Genomic DNA, 16235 nt, shown 5'->3' with positions numbered 1-16235 from the left:
AAAGGGGGAAACAGCCTCTGCTGAGAGCACAGCCTCTTCCTCACTAACCTGACACCTTCCTTACTACTCTAAAAAGGCAGCAGTGCAAACATCTAAAAATACTCTTGGAGCAGACAAAACAAAAGAGGAATGCTCATTTTGAGAGCCTGAGCTCCCATGAATAGGCACAAAGGCAGGCTGGGTGGTGTGTCTCCCTCTAGCCTACCCTCATTACATGGGTGAAAACACACAGTCTCTTTATCAGAGCTTTGGGGTCTCTAAGGATGAAAAAAACACAATAGCTTGAGTTTCTCTCAGAATCAGCTATTAAGATCCCCTATATTAAAGAACATTTAGTAAATAATTATTAAAAACAACAACAGCTACACTAGAAAATACTAGCTTGCGGTGTTTACCTTCTTTCAACCATCTTCAGAGAATCAGCTATGGGTTTTAACATCTATTTTAATACAGTTTCTAAGGGTTTAATGTGCACATCAAGGAGGAAACCCTACAGGAACACTGTTTACAGATGGCTCTATTTGAAGAGTTAAAACCCTAGGATGGAAGGGGGCAGCTGCAGACCGCTCCAATCTGCTGGCTCACGCTGCCGTGAATTTGCCCAGCAATCAGGTTGAAACACAACAGAAAATCACGGAGTGCTTCCAGACCACAACTCAAATTCTTGTATTTTGGTTTATAGCTCCAGACAAATATGCTCATTTTAAATACTCTTCAGGGGTTCTAAGAATGTCTGAATTGTAGAAAATTTAGAAAACACAAATTGCGGAAAGGAACTGCTCTTGTATTTACTCCTGGTGTGAGGAGCCCGTGTCTGTAATCAGTCTGGGGGGCTTGGAGCCTTGTCTAGTCTGGGACAGGAGAAAGGGGCTGAGCCACTGCCCTGGAAGAGCGAGGGTAAGAGGTGATCTTAATCACCGAGAGTGGCTTCGTGAGTGGTGGGACCCGTACTGGGGGTGTTCAAGCCCTGGCTTGACCTACAGGGCGCCACCCGCCTCCCCACCGCCTGAAGAGAAAGCCAGAGTGACTTTCCAGGAAGCAGCTTTGAGCAACCAAAAGGGAGAGGCCCTGAGATCCAGATCATTCGTGCTGCTGGCATCTTAGTTCAGCCTCTGACCAGAGGCAGAGCTCACCCAAGAGTCCAGAGAACCCCCGGCAGGAAAGTGAAAATGAAACCTAACTGCTACTTAATCAAGGGCCACACACCTGCATGAGATAAGAGATCCACCTGATTAGGGTTGGAGTCTATGACCACCCAGCTTCCACACTGACAATGAGCAGGCTTGGGTAATAAGAGCATCCGACTCCCCATTTCTCTGACCCTTCTTCTTAGTACCCAGACAGGCCTTCTGGTTAGGGAAAAGAAAGGGGCCATCATTCTTGGAAAATGAGGCAAAAATCATCTTCCACAAAGAAACCCTTGAAAAATCATTAAAACCACCACGATTAAAACAATAAATCTACAAATCTACAAATAGTAGAAGAACTGAAAATCACCACATTCTTAAGTTATGAGGATGAATACGCAGCACATGCCAAAAGGAGTTAATAATCTAGGATTTGGGGCACTTCCCTTAAAAACAGGCACCGGCAACCTTGGGAGACATAAAGCCAACAAAATGTGGTTCTCTGGGGACTTCCCTGGTGGCACAGTGGTTAAGAATCCACCTGCCAATGCAGGGGACACAGGTTCGAGCCCTGGTCTGGGAAGATCCCACATGCCGCGGAGCAACTAAGCCCGTGCGCCACAGCTACTGAGCCTGTGCTCTAGAGCCCGCCAGCCACAACTATGAGCCCGTGAGCCACAACTACTGAGCCCACGAGCCACAACTACTGAAGCCTGTGCGCCTAGAGCCCATGTTCCGCAACAAGAGAAGCCACCGCAATGAGAAGCCCGCACACCGCAACAAAGAGTAGCCCCTGCTCACCACAACTAGAGAAAGCCTGTGCGCAGCAACAAAGACCCAACGCAGCCGAAAATAAATAAATAGAATTTTTTTTAAAAATGTGGTTCTTTGGCTTAAGAAAGAGCAGAGAATTAAAAGCACATCACTGAGTTCAAAGTGGCTGATGGGCCACAGGTACTTAATTCCTCTCCCTCCTGAGAATCCACTGAACTAATAGAAGAATAAAATAGGTATAAACTCAACGCAGAGAGAACGAGCCATCAGAGGAGAAGAATTTTCTGCAAATTTATGGAGGAATGGTAAATGACAACATGGGTGAAGAAAACCATAGTATAGAGACCCCCAGTCTGGGGAGGGGGTTCACCTGCCCCCTGGAATCCCAGAAGCTCAGAGTTCAAAAACGCAAAACACAGGGAATGCCGGGTCTTGCTGAAAAAAGGGCAATTCACTGAGTCTCCAAAGGAAGGCTCCAGCCCCTCCTTCCCCAAAAAACGTGCTGTGGTTTCCGGCACCTTTCTGAAAAACTGGGCAGATCATCCAGTGCATTTCTAGTCATGTTTGAAATGTACTCCATTTAGAGACTAGAATCAGAGAATGTGAGAGTTTGAAGAGACCTCAGAGCTCACCCAGTCCAACCCACTTTTTTAGCAGGGTGAGAAAGGTGCAGCTAAAATAACCTGCCCACTTGTCCTCAGGCCTCCAGGCTTTCTAAACTCCGTGCTTCCCTCTAGAGCCTTTGAGGATGGGGGTGGGGGATTCTCAGATGTGACCCTGCCCCCTGCCCCCAGCCGAGCAGAGCTACCTTCTGAGCGGTGAATGCACGTGTGCTGATTGTCACTCAGGAAAAACCCCTCCTTGCAGCGGCACTCGTAGCTTCCCATGACGTTGACACAGGTGTGCTGGCAGCCGCCATTGTTCTCCAGGCACTCGTCCACATCTGGAGGGGGAGAAGGCTTAGCCTTTGCTTTTGTGACTGCTTCACACACCGCCCCACCCACCACCACCCTGCCCGGGCAGCCCAGGCGCTCCTGCTAAGCAGAGACGAGGTCTCTCGTCAGGTCCTTGCATCACAGAAGCTCTCAGAACTGAAGCCAGTGGGGCCGCAGGTAATTAACCCAGCCCTCATGGGTCTAGAGCTCCCTTAAACAGGCCCTCCACCTGGACACCTGGATAATCAGTTCAGTAAGTATTTATTGAACACCTTCTCTTTCCTAAGCACAGTGCTAGAGGAGACAATAAAACACAGATGCGTAAGATCGAATTCCTTTGCCCTGGAGCATCTCCTTCGGCAGAGGGAAAGAGACAACTGTACAAGTAATTGTGAGATAAGGTAAATGGTGGTAGAAAGGAAAGAAGTCACCTCTGGCTGTGGGTATCGGGATGGGTTTTATGGAAAAGCTGATGAAGGTATGAGCTCTGCAGTGTTTCTTCAATTTTAAATCAGGAGAAGGGATTCTAGGCAAAAGAAAGGGTGTGAGCATAGTACGAAGGCTGGGAGACACAGAGTATGTTCAGATAACACAGTGTTATTCAATTTGGCTGAAGCACAGTACATGCAGGGAAGTTACAGGAGACAGAGCTGGGAAGATAGACTGGGTCACACTGCAGAGGACCTTGAATAGCAAAGAAGTTCCTGCTTCATTTGAGAGGCAACTGGGAACCCTTGGAGCAGGGTGACATGGTCAGCCCCTCGTGTTGGGAAGGATAAGGCAGCAGCTGAGGGAAGGACACAGGGAAGGGGAAGAATTGAAAGCCTGGAAGTCCAGCTTCACACGTTTGCCTGAAATAGCCATGGCTGGCGCTAGTAGGGGACCGGACCTGGGGCCTGGCAGTGCGGATGCCTAGGATGGAAGAAATAGAAGGGGACTGTGGACAAGCTGCCATGTGGACATGGGGTGAGGTGGCTGAGAAACATGGGGAAGACCAGTGCTGGGTACAGAATTGGGTGTGGAGATGTGGTTGGTCCCCAGCAGGGCAGGGAGGTAGTAAGTGTGAGATGCTGACATTCAGGGCTAGCTCCAACAGGCTGTGGGAAGCCTGAGCCTGGTGTAAAGACAGCTTTGAAAACCACTTACTTGTGGTGTCCAGCAGGGAGGGAGGGAGCCTTGCCCCAGTGTATGCCCCCAGGGCGAGGTTAGGGGACCTTCCTTCCACTGTGTCACATACTACCTTGTGCGCGGCTCCATCAATACACTTACCACCGTGCATTTTCAAAATCTTTTTTTTTAAATTGTACCTTTTGACTCCTCAACATCTTTTACTTATGCATCTCCACTAGACTGCAAACTCCTTGAGGACAGATTTTTACAGATTTTTTTTAAATTTAGCATAGCCCTGGAACCTGCAGGCACATATTAACTCTTCAATGCATGAACAAACAAGCAGGAGAGCACAGCATCACCAGAGTTAAAGAAGAGGAAACTTCTAGAAAAATCTCAGACATGACAGAAGCTCAAGGAGAAGGCTGATGTAAAAGCAATTTATTTTCTCTAGCCCTGACATCCCACGTGCCTGTCACTAGCTCCTGGGGGCATCCGTAACAAGCACATTCACACTTAGATATCTGTTATCTGGTTTCAAGCTTCAGATTTTACAGTCATCCGTCCTCCCACACTACCCAGCAGATGCCTTGCTAAACTGATGGGACTTAAGCCATCCCCTGAAGCCTAACAGACTTGCCCTTCTCTGTGCCAAAGGGTGAAGGGAGCACATTCCAGAGGGTGAGATGTGCTGGATCACACCTGGCCCCGCTGTTCCACAGTGAGGCCTGGGGTGAGCAGGAGAGATGTTTCCCTGAACACCAAATCCTGGCCTGGTTCTAAGTAAAGGTGTGCTCCCCTCTGAGCTGCACCGCCCCACCCCGTGTTTAACCCACTATTCCTTTTCACCAAAGCAATTAGAAATGAATCAAGTTGGGTGACGCACTCTGACTGAATTAATACAAAAGTTCACATGCACAAATGTGTATCACTAGGCTGGTGAGTTTCTGCAGAATGTAAAACAGTGTTTTACAACCCTGTCTGCATGTTAGAACCCTGATGTCCGGACCCCACCTCCTAAGACACTGATCTAACTAGCCTTGGATGAGACCTGGACAGTGGTGTCATTTTAAACTTCTCAAGTGATGCCAGTGTGCTACAGGACCTAGTAGCTATGTTGTGCTCCCAGACATTCAATAAATAGAAGCTGAATTCAGGTGGGCTGAGCTGTGTGGAAGAGCTGCATTTTGTGTTTCAGGCTCACAGGCACCCAGGATCTCCGAGCACTCTGGGTCGAGTGCCAGAGCTAAGTGGTGTTTGTACTCTGCGTATCCTGGCTAATATATCGGCGGCTAATTGTGCAGTCAGGGGGCGGGGGAGAGGTAAGGGTCATCCCAAAGAACACAGGAAGCTGTCCCTCCTAAAAAATTGAGGCTCTGAGCTCCTTTCCTGTCACAAAATGCTTCTGCTCTTTCAAGTCCAAATGGCAGCTACGTCTCTATGTGTGCTGGTCCTGCTGTTCTCAATGTACCACTGTATTTTCTCATGCCTTCCTTTTCATGGAATCCTCAGCCCCTTCAGATATACTCGGTGGATATACTCAGGGTTTTTCTCCAAGGCAGACCCTTGCTACCAAACCCACAAAGAGACCCCAAAGAGGGGAAACGGAGATACTCTGCTGAAATACCTGTGTTAGCAGCCAGGCCAGGAAGGACTTGGGGCCTCAGGCCTTTACTCCAAACCACCCCCACCCAAGCTGGCCCAGGTCCTTAACTCTTGGAAGTGTCCACTTTTTGTTCTTAGGAAGCTCATACTTCCTCCAAGCTGTGGGTTTGGGCACAACTGTGATGACTGGGTCTTCCATCAAATACAAATCCTCAAAATGCCATTGGCTAATCAAAGGGAAATGAGTGATTTCCCCTAGAAAATGGTTTTTTAAAAAAAACCACACTGTATGCTTCTCAACAAATTACACACTAAAAGTGATTTTTTTCTAAAGTTTTTAATTAATCTCAATTTATTGATGCTCTCAGGATTGTCTCTCTAATGTGTCTTTTTGTGGTGCTAATGGCCTAGAAAGTCTGCAGAGGGGTTAGTGACTCCCCAGCCCTCAATCAATTCTTCCTGATAGCTGCAGGCTTAGAAGGCCAAGCAGTCTGACCAGTGCTTGACCTCTCACACAGGGCTCAGACAGGAAGGGACAGAGTCTACATCAGGATGGGGCTCCAGGTGACATGATACAGGTCATATTAGGGCTTAGTCCCAAATACTCTCCTTCCCCAACACGAAAAATACAAGTTCTGCCTGTACTCACTTAGTGACTTTTATGCTGATCTCAAAGCATTTGATCAAGTGGCCATTCCCACTGCACAGCAAGGGAGCATCTGAATAGCTATCCCCACAGAGCCAGGGCCTGGCTCAAGCTGCTCCTTGGTTAGCCAAGTGGATATAAGTGGGTCAACCACATGAAGGATCATCAGTGTCAAAGGAATCTGATGGCATCTGGGTCCCATGTCCTCCTGTACCACTGCTAACACCAGTCTTAAAGTGCAAACAGACCACAAACACTTGCCTTCCAGGTGTGCTGCATCTTCTAAGACCATCCAACATTCAACCCTATCCAACTGCTTGCTAATTTTAAATTCTGTTTTATTCCTGGCATAAGGAACCAATGTAAACAATACTCTTTGCAGTCCCTAACTCACTGAAACTCCAACAGATGTTTCTGGTTTGTGGAATACTAGGAGGATGTTAATGGAAGGTTTCTACTTGAATTTCTCTCTCTTTTAAGAAAAAAGAGGAGGGTCTACCTGGCTGAGATCCAAGCACACATGTGGAATCTTCAGGACAAGTAGTTTTACATGATTCTGGAAGAGAGACACTTACCATTGAAGAAATGGTTAAGTCAAGACCCTTTTAACACAAGACCAAAGATCTTAAAGGTAACAAGTCAATGCCAGAAAATCAATAAGTAGTAATGTCAATGTCCACCCACCTCCTTGGACTAATGGAGGATTTATATTATGAATGATCACATAAAAACTAAAATACTTAACCTGGTTTTCTATCAGCGAGTGTGATTTCTAGGGAGCCAGAAAACAAAGGTCTCTGATCCCATTTTTCTTTTAATGAGTATGTTTTTGTCAAAGAAAAGAAAGGGGTGGAGGTGCCGGAGGGTAGGTAAAGGAGAATTACCATTTCCAACTGTTTTCCTTACCAAGACAATTATGACCGTCATGAGCCAACATGAAGCCATCAAAACAAGTGCAGCGATAATTGCCGGGAATGTTCAAACAGTCATGGACACAGCCTCCATTGAGTTCATTTTCACATTCATCAATATCTGAGGAGTAAAAGAGAAGTAAACCACACAAGCACTATTTCTTTAGTGTGGAGAAATATGCATTTACCTTTTAATCAGCCATCCCACATCTAGCAATCTCCAACAACAGAAAAATAAATATGCTTAAGGTTATTTGCTGCAGCATTTGTAATTACAAAATATTGGAAATGACCTAAATGCCCATGCACAGCAAGCAGTTGAAGAATTAAGGTACATTTACTTGGTGGAATACTATGCAGCTGTTAAAAAAACAATGAGCTAGATCTCTACGAACTGATTTGGAGTGATTTCTAGAATATATTAATTAGTAAAAAAAAATCAAAATGCAAAAGAGTATCTGTAGTATGTTATCTTCATGTAAAAAATAAGGAGGTACACGCACACACACACACACACACGAAATTCCAGCACGCTCTTTTTGCAGAACTTGACAAGCTTATCTTACAATTTATATGGAAATGCAAAAGACTCAGAAGAGGGAAAACAATTTTGAAAAAAGGAGAACAGATTTGGAGGATTTTCACTTACTACAAAGCTACAGTTATCAAGACAGTGTGTGGTACAGGCCTAGAGGCAGACAAACAGATCACTGGAACAGAATCAGAGTCCAGAAATAAACCCTTATATTTATGGTCACTTGATTTTAGACAAAAGTGCTAAGGCAATTTATTGGAAGAAATGATAGTCTTTTTAACAAATGGTGCTGAGACAGTTGGATATCCATATGCAAAAAGGGTTGATTTAGGCCCTTAACTCAGACCATACACAAAAATCACAAAATGCATCAGAGACCTAAATGTAAGAGCTAAAACTAGAAAGCTTTTAAGAGAAAATATAAAACTTTCATGAGAAAATCTTTGAGACCTTGGGTTAGGTAAAGATTTTTTAGATACAACACCAGATACAACACCAAACACACAATCCATAAATCTAAAAATTAATAAATTGTACTTTGTGAAAATTTAAAACTTTTGTACTTCAAAAGACATTAAGAAAATGAAGAGAAGTCACAAATTGGTAGAAAATATCTGCAAATCACATACCTTATAAAGGGCTTATAAAGAACTCTTACAATTCAATAAGAAGACAAAAAACCCAACTTTAGAATGGGCAAGAGATTTGAATCAACATTTTACCAGAGACAGTATGCTAATGGCTAATAAGCACATGAAAAAAATGTACATCATTAATTATTTGAGAAATTATAATTATAATCACAATGAGATACCATTTCACACTCCCTAGAACAGTTATAATAAAAAAGACAGACAATGACAAATGTTGACAAGGATGTAGAGAAATGGGAAACCTCATACACTGCTGATGGTAATATGACATAATCACTTTGGAAAGTTCCCTGGCAGTTCGTTAAAAGGTTAAACACAAACTTACCGTATGACCCAGAAATTCTACTCCTAGGTATGTATCAAGAGAAATGCAAAATCATGTCTACACAAAGACTTGCAGGTGAATATCCTTGGCAGCATTTTTATTTATAATAGCCCAAAAGTAGAAACAACCCAAATGTCCATGAAATACTAGTTAACAATAAAAAGGAATGAAATACCAGTACAGGATGCAACATGGATGAACCTCAAAAACATTATGCTAAGTGAAAGAAGCCAAACACAAAAGACCATAATGTATGATTTCATTTATATGAAATGTCCAGAAAAGGCAAATCTACAGAGACAGGAAATAGATTAGTGGTTGCCTGGAACTGGGGCTACGAACAGGGATCTTACTGTGATGAGGAAAATGCTTGAAAACTGTATTATGTGATGACTGCACAACTCAACTAATTTACCCAAAATCATTGATTTGTACACTGACTTAGAATTGGTGAATTTTATGGTATGTAAATTATAACTCAATAAAACAGTTAAAAAGAAAATACATATTTAGCTGCTTATTTGTGCAAAAGAAATACAGGAAGGATAAACCAGAAAGCACAGAGATTGGTGACCCATGGTGTGTGGGAGAAGGGGTGGAAATAAGGAGGAACGGGAACAGGAAAGAAATAGGAGGAAGGAGTCACACTTCTCTGAGTTTTTGAACTGCTGTGACTCTCAGAACCATGGTGATGTTTTACATACACACACATCAACCAGGAAACAAGAGTGAGGGTGACAAGAGGGATTAAAAATTGGAACACAGGGCTTCCCTGGCGGCGCAGTGGTTGAGAGTCCGCCTGCCGATGCAGGGGACACGGGTTCGTGCCCCAGTCCGGGAAGATCCCACATGCCGCGGAGCGCCTGGGCCCGTGAGCCATGGCCGCTGAGCCTGCGCGTCCGGAGCCTGTGCTCTGCAACGGGAGAGGCCACAACAGTAAGAGGCCCGCGTACCGCAAAAAAAAAAAAAAAAAAAAGGAACACAGAGAGAAACAAATGAACCTACCTGTACTGTAAATGAGTAACACACCACACTGAAGGGGATGGGGAAGAAAAGTACTAGCCTAAGTATGTCTGAAAAATAGTAGCTTGACTGGATGTTATAAGGCCAAATTCAAAAATAGTTGTATACAAATACTGTACCCTAATTATTAAATCCGTTTTACTCCCAGAATTATAGAGTAATAATTCTGTAAATACTTTATGTGTATACTGGGATTGAACAAATAGGTGCATATATTGCAGATAATGAGAGCCAGGTTTCTCACTGTTGGAGAAAGAAGTTATGAATAAGCCAAGAGGGAGGTTAGAATGAATCCTGTGATACTGTTTTGGAATCTGAAGTATCAGTGTAACTCACTGTTTTTAATATATATATAGAAATGGATAGATACAAGGAATAAATATAGATAAGTGTGTATGTGTGGGTTAGTATACATACATATATTTCCTAGCTCTGTCCACTGAGAGGGCCTAGGAGGAATGACATCCCAGTAACAATGAAAACACCAAGCATCCAGATCTTGGTTTCTATACATCATTTTCCAATAAAAGGAAAACCAGTGCTCCCGGAGAAGTAATTGATTCCAGGGCTGGGGAGGGGAAAATACAGGTTGAGGCTGGAGCATTTTGTGGTACCAGAAAATTAGGAATTTCTCAAAAAAGGATGGAGGCATGTCAACAGGACACAGGAGACCATGTGAAGGAGCTCCCAATGGCTAAAGCTGGAACAACTTGAGCCAAAAATAAATAACCATATAATTAAATAAACACCCGTGAGTCCATACTGGCATAAATACATAAACACATAAATCAATACATAAATAAATGGGGGAGGAGGGACAGATCTTCCTTACAGAAGAATCCCAATTAATAGACGTGTAAGGAACTAGAGAAATACAAAATTACCGAGAGTCACATATCACAGTAATAATTGTTGCAGGCAAGATCCACAGTTGGATGCTAAAATCAGCATAGGCTAAAAGTATCTGCCCCGATATATATATATATATATATATATATATATATATACATACACACTGAAAGGGGAAAAAATAGTAACTTTGTAGTGGAGAAACCCAGGATACACCATTTTAACCAGATGATCAAGATTAACATCACCTGTAGTGGGAATGTTGACATCATGTGCCCCAGATGTGATGCACTGAAAAGCACACAATAGCGCTTCTGTAGCAGCTTTGCCGAAAGCTTCACTTTTGTATTACTACAAATGTGTAACCTCAATTTTATCGAGAGAAGACACAGGACATTCTCTTATCGCGTCAGTTCCTACCATACTACTTCTTATCATGTGAAAACATAAGGCCAACAAAAGAACTGAACAGTACTCATCAATGTGTCACTGCCATGAAAGACCAGGAAAGACTGAGGAACTGTCACAGAATGGAAGAGACAAAGGAGACAACAGTTAAATGTAATGTGGGACTTTGAGTTGGATTCTGGAAGAAAAAAAATAGAAAAACTGTTAGGGAAAAACTGGTGACATTTGAGTAAGTCTATAGTTTAGTTAATAATATTGTGCCAGTGTTAATTTCCTGGTTTTGATACTGTACTATGGTTATATAAATTGTTAACATTAGGGTAAGATAAGTGACAGACATATGTGAAGAATTCTGCACTAGTTTTGCAAATTTTCTGAAGTCTAAAATTATTTCAAAATAAAAAGTAAAAAAAAAAAAATACAAAGGCCAAGTCTAGATTCATCCCTGTTAAACCTGATTCAGTTCCTTAAACTGAGAAATAAGGACCATATAATTAATACTGACCACTGAAACATCCCCTCCCCAAAGTCTGGGATATAAGCAAAGATCATTTAGCATAAAACATCATGTACCTAAAGACACTTCTGAAGCACATTATTTTAAAAATACTTATTCAGGGCCCATACTTTCATTTTTCCAACATTTTGGCAGAAGAAATTTGTGGAGGATAAAATTCTGTTCACTCTGAGCAAACCAGTTCCCATCCTTGAACTTAAATAGGGGCAAGTGACTTCAGTGATAATCACAACACAAATGATACCACAGATTGGACCCAAGAGGCTTAAAAACTATTAAGCCAGGAAATACACATAAAAGTTACATCTTTGAATATCTGTATTTTTGAATCTTTGCAATCCCCATTTTCTTTCCTTTTCCTTCCTGGAAGAAAGTTTCCATTTCTGGATCCCTGTACCAGAAATCCAAACTAAACAGGGTCATCCTTATTCACTAGGTTTATAAACACTACAAGTATTCAAAAAATCAAATCCTTCTTAACAGGGAGAATATATGCTCTCTGTTAATAGTGATTACCTGGGGATAAATAGGAAGGTCTTTACTTTTCTATTTTACACATTTTTGTATTTTTTGTATTGACTTTCTATAACAATAATCACATATTATTTTAAAACCAATTTAAAGGTAGAAAAGCAGCGATGCCAGTCAATCATTAATTATTTTAAACTAAATAGTAGGCTTTTCACTCTAAACTGTTAGCAATTCAATTTCTTATTTGTGATAAGCCAAACCCAACAGCTAAGAATAACCAAACTTTTGCCACTTGTCATTTAACATTATTTACTAAATAAGTACTTTATCCAAAAGAAAACTTGGCATGGTTTCTACCCCCAGAGAGCATACAGTGACTGAAGGTCACAGTGAAAAAGTGAACATTTTTTTCCCCAAACAGGGTACCAACATGTGTGAATTCCAGTACTGTTAATAGAATATTTAATATGGTGAGGATGTGGTATGGAGGAACTGGCAGAGAGATGTTTCAGAGACAGTACTCTTTTGGCCTCCCATGATGCAGGGCAGATAGAGAGAGAGATGGCTGTCTGTCTCTGGGAAAATATGAGCCTGAAGAAACAGAAGGGCTTTATGGATGGACCACCAATTCCACTTGCTGCGAACCTGACCAGGAGCACGTCTCCTTTGATGGGAGAGGCAGGAGTTTTGCTCCTCCTGCACAAAGGAGACCATAAATTTATTAGGATTTCTCACCCAACCAAAGAGGGACACTAGGAGGCTGCGTGAACAGCAGAGACGTGGGGTCAGGGACAGAGCTAGAGTGGGGATCTGACTTTTTTTCACCTGCCGGCTAATTGTGTGATCATGCCCACGACCCCTTTCCCGATTCTCCTGAGCCTCAGTGTCCCCATCAGTAACACGAGGGAGAGGATTGGCTCAGAGCTCCCTGAAGAGCCCTGCCAGCTCCAACATGCCACAGTTTCCATGCCCCAAGCAGCCTCTTCCTATGAGAGTCCAGTCTGCAGCTAGTTCTCAATGGCAGAGTTTCTGACACTGAGCTGATCCTCCGTGGCCCAGAACACAAAATGGCAAAGTCCAGACTTCAGCCTCCCAGATCTGGAGCTCTAAGGGCTTAAAATATCCCTCCACACATCTTTCCAGGGCCAACTTGCAGCTCCAAATGAGGCAGGCTCCTGGTGCAGCTCTAAAGCTTGGCAGGTCACAATGCCAAACCACCCGAAGTCAAGGACAAGATAGAGCCACCAGAACCTCAGGGGAGGGCAGGACTCTGGCACTCAGACTTCAGAGCAAGGGTGCTGCCCCAGGGAGGTACAGGATCAGCACAGATCAGCCCTGTTCTGGCAAGCATGGCTCTCCTGATCAACATGGCTGCTGACTTTCTGCCCCCAAACTGAGTGGGACCAAAAGATACTAAAGCAGCGCTTTTCCTTTGCAGAAGCTAGACAAAAGGACATTTCAGAGCCAGATAAAACTGTATGATCAGCTCTCGGAAAGACCTGATGTTCCCTGTTTTTTAAGGATCTGACATGCAATTCAGAGAGTAGGTGATGTGACCCGGGGTGGCGGTGGGAGGGCTGCTGAAGCACTTTTACCAACACAAGTGGCCACGACAAGAGCTGAGGAGGTAGGGAGCTTCCCCTGCTGGCCCACCCACTGCTGGTCCCCAAGTCACTTACCCTCACACTGCCTGCCCTCCCCTTGGTAGCCAGGCCTGCAGGAGCACTTGTAGGAGGTGGGTGTGTTCTGACACAGGGCATTGGTGTGGCAGTCGTCTAGCCCCTGGGCACACTCGTCCACATCTGCAAAAGAGCACAGCAGCTCCTGATATGGTGCCCCGAGCCCCGGTGACCTGGCCTTGGCCCCTCTCTAGCATCATCTCCCACCAGCCCATCCCACTCACGCCTCGCCAGCTAAACTGCTTGGGAGCCCCTGGGATGAAGTGGACCATGTCCAGGCCCCTGTTTCCAGGCACAGCCTGTTCCCTCTGACTGGGATACCCTCTCCACTGGCCTTCACGACTCAGCTCAAACCCACCTCCTCTAGGAAGCCTGCCAGGACCCCAGAGTGTAGGTGAGTTGTCCCCCAGGATATGCTCACATATCACATTGTCACTGTTTTCCTGCCTCCCCATCTAGATGGTATCTTGATTACAGACTGGACCTGTGGCCCGGAGGCAAAGCACAGTACCTGGCACATGAGTAGGTGATGGTAAAGGCCTGCTGAAGGAAAGAGCAAGTTGGCAAAAATGCTCTGAAAACCGAGCAGAGTCTGTCAGCTTTCTCAGGGTTTGGGGTATGGGGGGAAAGCTCACCCTGGGCTCTGAGAACACCATCCTGAACCCTCAGACCATGCAGAGAGGTAATGGTGCCCCCCTCCACCCCTTCACCGCTGCCCACCCTCTCAACCTGGAAACCGGCCTTGGCAGAAGCCTTTCCTTGGCTGATACTCCTTCCAGGATGTTAATTAAAAACAAAAGAGTTTTGAAAGTATTCCAAGTCCAGTTAGTGCACAACGGGTATTCCCAGATTCTCAAGCAGCAGCTGTTCCACAGACAGAAAAATCCCTGGAGCCGACCCTGAAGCCCCCAGGACAGCTTCCCGGCCCCAGAAGAAAGGAGCACGGCTGCCATAACCTCACGCGGCCGGAGCCCTCAGTTTCCCCATCTCCGCAAGGAGACTCCAAAGCCCTGCTCCCCGCTCAGCCCGCGCGAGTCTGCCCAGCAGGCGCTCCCCGAGGATCAGGGCGGGAACTGTCATCAGCCCCGGGTCCGAGGCCGGGCCGCGCACTCAGGCCCTGGGCCTCTGGCCCGCGCGGTGGCAGCGCCTCTGCCTGGCCTGCGGGTGCGGCCCCAGGGGAAGGGGGGTCACGCGGAGCTCCGCAGCCGAGCCCCGGCCCCACTTGCCCCGGGCGCCCCGCGAGGGTCACGGGACCCCTTCTCGTCGCCCTCCCTGCCCGCCGTGCCAGGTGCGCCCCCGCGGCCGGACACTCACCCTCTGGCGGCCCCGTGGCGCGGCCCCAACCGGGTGGGACAGCCGCCGTCAGCAGCAGCGGTAGCAGCAGCGGCAGCAGCGCCCGGGCCGCACAGGGGCTGCCAAGGCCCGCGACCCCCATGGAAGGCGCGGCGACTGCGGGCAGAGACTGCGGAGCGCGGGCGGCGAGCGCGGCGGCGGCTCCGGGAGGTGTGTGCGGGCGCCCTGCCCGCCGCGCTCTGACACCCCCGGCCCGGCCCCGCCCGGCCCCCGAGCCCCGGCCTCATTTTCACACAGTCCTCCCCGGGCCGCCCCTCCCGGCCCCCTCCCTTCCCCCTCCCGGCCGGGGCGGAGGGGGCGCGGCCGCAGTGGCCGGAGGACGGCTGTCAGCCTGGCGGGGTCGGGCCCGGCGGGCCGCGAGGCCCCCGCCGCGCAGGCCCCCGCCGCAAACCCGCTGCTCCCGCACCGCCGCGGCGCTGCGGCCCGCGGAGAGCCTCGTGCTCCGCCCGTTCGCGGCGTCCTCCAACTTGACCCGGTCCCTCTTGTGAAGACAAACAGCACTTCTAGCCTGAAATACTCGGACACGGGGCACCCAGAAAGTGTCCTGTGTAGCTCAGAGTCCTATAGTCCCCAAACCCCAAAACCACCTATGGGGCTTACCCATCTCTCCACTTAGGAGGGGGAATGTGGATGGAATGAAAGTGATTCCACAGACTTCGGATCCTCAGGAGAACTCAACGGAGAGGGTGAGCCCAGCTTCTCTGCTCACCTCAGCACACACTGTCTACACCCTTCTCCGTTCTGCCCAACCCGAGCCTTCTCTGATCCCCTGCCCCCAAGTCCTGGGAGGAGAGTGGCCCACTTGTCCCCCACTGGGGCACCGCTGAGACTGTCCCTCTGTGGCACAGTGCTGGGCCCATAAGCACAGCACAAAGTGTTCATTTCACTGAAAACCGGTTAAATGTATCTTCAGAGCAGCTTAAAGGTGAAGGAAAAGGGGGCCAGAATGTCAAGGGTGAGCCACCAGGGACAAGACAGCCCAACATGGGCACAGGTGGTATCTACGACCACCTGAACTCATAAACATCAGGTATGGCCAGCTGCAGATACAGGCAGTGCTTGTCACCTGGCCCTCCAAGCAAGACATCCTTATAAGGGAACACACCTGCACAGGGCCTTCCCACACCACCCTAGGCACAGGTGACTGGAGCCAACCACACGCAGCATCAGCATCGCTCCAGGAACGAAGGTAGTAGCAATTCTCAGATGCAACAAAACACCATACTCAGGGATTTTAATGTTCATTGTTTGAGCTTCTCTGTATTTATTAAATTTTCTCCTGTGAATATATGCACACATATATGTATGTATGTA

The 16235-nt window shown here is 46.5% G+C and overlaps 1 protein-coding gene across 6 annotated transcripts in view; it reads right to left on the bottom strand.

The window, feature by feature from the left end:
* Positions 1 to 15124, bottom strand: part of SCUBE2 (signal peptide, CUB domain and EGF like domain containing 2) — a 68363-nt gene extending 53239 nt beyond the window's left edge. For 3 of the 6 annotated variants that reach the window (XM_033404554.2, XM_033404555.2, XM_033404556.2), the window contains exons 1-4: positions 14883 to 15120; positions 13569 to 13691; positions 7104 to 7229; positions 2710 to 2844 (exon numbers count right to left, since the gene is read on the bottom strand). In XM_033404554.2, the coding sequence (XP_033260445.1) occupies positions 2710 to 2844; positions 7104 to 7229; positions 13569 to 13691; positions 14883 to 15003 (505 nt within the window). In that variant the 5' untranslated portion in view covers positions 15004 to 15120. Of the gene's footprint in view, positions 1 to 2709; positions 2845 to 7103; positions 7230 to 13568; positions 13692 to 14882 lie in introns of all 6 variants that reach the window. The other 3 variants (XM_033404559.2, XM_033404557.2, XM_033404558.2) reach the window with 3 other exon arrangements.
* Between the last annotated feature and the right edge of the window lie 1111 nt (positions 15125 to 16235).

This window comes from Orcinus orca, chromosome 8, assembly GCF_937001465.1.
Source record: "Orcinus orca chromosome 8, mOrcOrc1.1, whole genome shotgun sequence".
Taxonomy (NCBI): Eukaryota; Metazoa; Chordata; class Mammalia; order Artiodactyla; family Delphinidae; genus Orcinus; species Orcinus orca.
Note: the sequence above shows the minus strand (reverse complement) of the source record. Positions and strands in the feature narration are given on the sequence as shown.